General features: G+C 35.3%; 1 protein-coding gene across 1 annotated transcript; it reads right to left on the bottom strand.

The window, feature by feature from the left end:
- Positions 1-2,694: 2,694 nt before the first annotated feature.
- Positions 2,695-5,018, bottom strand: LOC130743336 (3-ketoacyl-CoA synthase 12-like). The gene is made up of 2 exons (XM_057595541.1): positions 3,830-5,018; positions 2,695-3,341 (listed from the first exon to the last, which is right to left on the bottom strand). Exons 1-2 carry the CDS (start codon positions 4,822-4,824, stop codon positions 2,918-2,920), a joined length of 1,419 nt encoding a protein of 472 aa, XP_057451524.1. The 5' UTR covers positions 4,825-5,018; the 3' UTR covers positions 2,695-2,917.
- Between the last annotated feature and the right edge of the window lie 221 nt (positions 5,019-5,239).

Below are 5,239 nucleotides of genomic sequence, written 5' to 3'. Positions count from 1 at the left end.
AAGTAACAGCTAGAGCAGTTCACCCAATGCTTCTGTTTGGAGGATCAAGATTGCATTGGCAGATGGTCTTTCAAACCTTTTAAAGGTAAGCAAACTTCTGTTATTGAAATTTTAATTTAACTTGACTATGTTTAATGTAATATGTTAAACTTTGGAAAAATGATTCTAGTTTATGAGACAAAACTACTCTGTTTTTTTGGTTCAGATATATCCCAAGATACACCTTTAACTGGCTGGAAAACCTCATGTGGTTGGTCATAAGTTTGTATGCTTTTTTGCTGCCTCTGTTCAAGTACTAAGTGTTACCTGTGGAGACATCAATCCTCTTGTGCTTCTTTTGAGTATATAGTGTCCTTCAAGTAATGAGTGTAACAATTATATTGACAATGATTCAAGAAATTTAGCTTTAAGACGAGCATGGTTCACTTATTACATCAGTAACTGGGAAGACTTTTCTTACATGATTAGGTTGAGAAGTTAAATGATCGGGCATATACACTTTGCACCTGATTTCATTTTGTCATGTGTTTATTGTATTTCTTGAATTTCATATGCTTATTCATTTTTTTAATGGAAACAATGCAGTGAAGGCACATCCAAAATTTGTTTTGAAGTGTAGAAAGTCAGATTTTGATGGCTATCTTGATGACGATGTGATTCTAAATTCTGGAACTCCTAAAAGTTCTTCTCATCCAATCAACATTGAATTATATGAGACTAATGTAAGTCCATTTGCATATATGTATGAAAGTATGTTGTGTAGTACAATCTTTGTTGAAACATAGACTCTTTAGGGCGAGACTTATACACGAGACAAGCTTCATTTGATAGCATTGTATTCCACATCATTATAGAATATAGATATCATGAATATGTCATAAACTGGTGGACATGCTCTTATAGAAAATGATTGCATTGAGCACTGATGCGTGGGTGAACTGCTCATCTTCCAATTTTAACCTACATCTCTTTTAATGGTTTATTATTTTTAGTTTTTCATTTTTACATGACTTGATTCTTCATAGTGAGTGTATTGTTCTTTATTATTATTATTATGAGTTAGAATGCTTGTAAAGTTGTAATGGTGTGTTTCAGTTGTTGGACTGTAAAGGAAAAAGTTTATTGGATTAATCGTAGAATTGTAGTCTTCTGAAGCTGTTTGTGGTAAGCATAGGTTTTTGTAGGTAATATAATATTTCTAGCAACGGTTCCATAATCGTTCTTTTACTGTAAGGCGACGCTTACAAAATCGTAGCAAGACTGTATTGTTAAACCGTTGCTTAACAAACATAAGACTACATTTATAATGTGTGGCTGGAAGTGAAACCGTTGCCGTTAGGATCATATAAAAACGTTGCTGAAGTTCATATTAAGACAACGGTTTTTCTGGTATGTGGCCGAAAGTTGGAAAACCGTTGCTAGAAGGAAAAGGCCACGGCTTTTAATACGACATATGCAAAACCGTTCCTGAAACTTTCAGCAACGGTTATTTGGCTTTAGGGAACACTTTCCTGGTATTGCCGTAGACCAAAAATGCTGTAGTGTCTGTTTAAATTTAAATTTTGTAAACTAAAAACTTAAAGTTATGAAAAGTTTTGAAATGATCAACTAAGAGTACATTCTTCATACATTTTTGTTTATTAAAAAAACGTATAAAAAGCTTAATAATGTATTGATTAAATAAATTATATAATCTTCCACATTTTCACTTTATTTTTGCCTTGTATATATACTGTTTAATAGACTTAATTACTAGTGAAAATCAAAATTTTGGAACTTTATAAGTTTAACATTTAAATGAAAAGTTATATATGAAAAAATCAATAAATTTTGTGTTTAGATAGTTTTTGGTCTTTGTAATGGAACTCAAAATCTGCAAAATTCGAACACCTAAACGAACAGTGGTGGTGGCAGTCCAAGATGTATATAGCTGAATTTTTGTTAGATTGAGCATCTTTGTGTAACGGGGGACATCCCGGCCAAATTCGATTAATAGACCTCTAGTGATAATGATGACTGTGTGGTCGCGGAGGCAGTCGGGGTGGTGCGACTCCCGTCGAGATAAGGGACTTCAGTATGGCGAGAGTGACATACCTGTATGTGCTACATATTTAACTATTTAATGACACCAACTTTGATAGAGATTAAATTAGATAGTTAAAAATAACCAGACTAGAGTTAGGTACAAACTCCATTTCAAAAAAAAAAAAGTACAAACTCCATACCAAAGTATTTTACTTTTTACTTTTATCCATTCATAGTGTATCCTCACCGTCCATCTGATTAGTTAAATTCGTTCAATTTTTGGTACTTGAAGTTTGGTAGCAAATAATGGTACGAAATGTGTAATCAATTTAGAGGAACTGATATTGACCGCGACAAGGGGCACACACCTCCCAGAAAATGCTGTCATCTGTTCCTATCTACTGTTCTCCAAGGAATTAATGAAATAATAACAGTAATTTAGCATTACTATGGTTAGAGGTGATGATGATCTTGTTTTAACACAGTTTTTTTCAAACATTGCTCTATCTTGTTTTATGTTGAGTGTGGTTTTTAAAAGAATGTGTAAATAACACTATTCAACGATTTATTAATTAAGCCATATATAACTCAAGTCTGTGAGAAAAGATAGATATAAAAAACAATACAAGGAGAAAAAAAAATTTAACAAATAAAAACTAGGAAAGTTAATGCACTTATAACTTGAGAGCAGGTTTCATTCATAATATAAATGACACTCCTTATTAGGTAATGAACCCTTGATTGAGGGATTCAACATTAATAACTATATAGTTTACAGAAAAATGTAATCCAAAACCAAAAGCACATATAGTAACAAAAAATTAAAAAAACTAAAACTTGAAAGTCACCCTTTTCTTTCTTTTATTTCTTCCTGTAAAATGAGATGATAACCTTAATTGAGGAAATCAAAAAGCTTGAAGTTGGTTGCATCCTCAACATTGTTGATCCAACCAAACTTCTTCATGAAAGGGTTGGCCAAGGACTCTGGTGGGTAGCCATCAATGCGATCATCCCACACATTTCTACCTTCCAAATCCTTCACTACCTCCCACAAACAGCTATTGCATTTAAAGCCAGCACCAAAGCTTATCATCAATACTCTATCACCCTTCTTCAGCCTTTTCTTAGCCTCCATGTACCCTAGCACATACCACAGGCTACTAGCTGATGTGTTCCCAAAACGGTGCAGTGTCATCCTTGCTGGTTCGAGATCGTACTCACACAGATCCAAGCTCAACCCAATGCCATCAATCACAGCTTTCCCTCCTGTGTGGAGGCAAAAATGATCCACTCCAGACTTGAAGTTCAATCCGGATCTGCTCAGGGACGAAACCGTTAAAAATAAGTTAAAAGGGGACGAAATTTTTCAAAATATAATTAAGAATGATTAATTGGAAAATGCACTATACAAATTTTGATGAATAGTACTTTTAGAAAAATAAATTTATAGGGAATGACTACCCCATTTTGACACTACTCGACTCGTTTCTAGATCTTCTTAGTGACATAATCAGAAAAATGAGTAAGACGAACAAAAAATTAACATACTAAGTTAGTATTTGTATACGGACAAAAAAACATTTATTAAAATTTATTTACTAATAAAATTGAATAAATTTCATTATTTCAATAAGTACTTATGTTAAGTAAAATTTAGTATGACTAATTGGAAAATACGGTAAATAAATTTTAAGGAATACTTTTTTTTATACATCGGAAAAGATTTTAGTTATTAAGAAAAAATTTCTCTATTTTCGATGTATAAAAAAAAACAATTCTCTCGTTGGCGAGTGCTCTATTTTACCTGGGTCCGTCTCTGGATTTGCCAGTTCCCGCAGACTTGGGGGAACTAATTTGTGTTATCTTCTTGATGAGGGACACAAACAAGAACCTTAGCAACTCCCTTGCTGGTAAAATCTTGGGTGACAACACCCTCAAATTATCAACAAAAGCCCTTGTAGCTGCCTTGGGAAGATTCCTTCCAAGGTAAACCCCAAGCCTGCCCTGTTCATCTTCAATTTGACGGCAACAATTAAAAGCATCATCTCTGGCCCCATGATGAGTCCTCACCAAGCACTTCAATTTCAACATAGCCTTATGCTTCAATGCCCTTTTGTTTGTTAGAAGCACAACACAACCTCCAGTTCTGAACAAACAATTGGCAAGAATCATAGACCTTTCATTCCCATTGTACCAATTGGGACTCAGAGACTCAGAAGTGACCAAAAGTGCATACTTGTTCTTGTGGGACTTGAAAATATTCTTAACAATGTCTAATGAGATTAGACTAGCACTGCAACCCATTCCAGAGAGATTGAAAGCCTTAACATCCTCCCTCATTTTGTAATGGTTCATGATTCGAGAGGTTAAGGAAGGAACATCAGAGAACATTGAAACATTCACCACAAGAACATCAATCTCTGAGGAAGAAACACCTGACCTTGCAAGAAGCTTGGCAATGGTGTCCTGGAAAAACTCCTCCATCTCTTCGACTCCATCTTTCAATGTGGGACTTGATTCACGGCCTTCGAGGAAGTTTCTTGGGGCGTAAGTTTCTTCCCCAATGCCAGAGTTAACAATGGCTTTGAGCAAGAACTTGTACTCGTTTAACCCCAAGCTCTTATTCCTTTCTATGATTCTTCCACAGTAATCTGTTCCAAGCTTTCTCTCATCGCTTCCCTTGTAGAGTTGGTAGTCCAGAATGTAACACTCCTGGTCCCTTCTCTGATCAAACAGCTTCCAGATCAGGAAACATAAGTACAGAACAGTAACTAGAGAAAACAGAGTGAGAAACTCCATTGGAAGGAGACAGAGACAAAGTGAGAGAGAGAAAGGGGGAATAGGGAAAAGAGTAGATGTCAGGATTTCTAAGAATTTGATGGGATGGAAATTCAAAGAAGGGTACTTTATAAGATGGGGGGTGTGAGTGAGAAAAGGCTTAAGTTATGAGTTAAGACCCAAATGTCAAAACTTTAGTCTAAAGCTCAACCCCCAACAAACGCATCTTGATGCTTCCGTGTCAACCTTAATTACAAGAAACAAAGCAAGCACTAGTCACACATACACATTGGCCAAGTTGGAACATGTAGGAGCTTCCCTGGTTAATGAGTCAAATAGGTCACATCTGGTTCTAAATTGCATTCGTCAACCGTAATTGGATCGCGGCTTCAATTGCGGTTGTTTCAACCTGCATTTATCTGCAATTTCAAAACCA

Source organism: Lotus japonicus, chromosome 3 (assembly GCF_012489685.1).
Source record: "Lotus japonicus ecotype B-129 chromosome 3, LjGifu_v1.2".
In the NCBI taxonomy this organism is placed as follows: domain Eukaryota; kingdom Viridiplantae; phylum Streptophyta; class Magnoliopsida; order Fabales; family Fabaceae; genus Lotus; species Lotus japonicus.
This window is presented reverse-complemented; position numbering and strand designations above follow the sequence as displayed.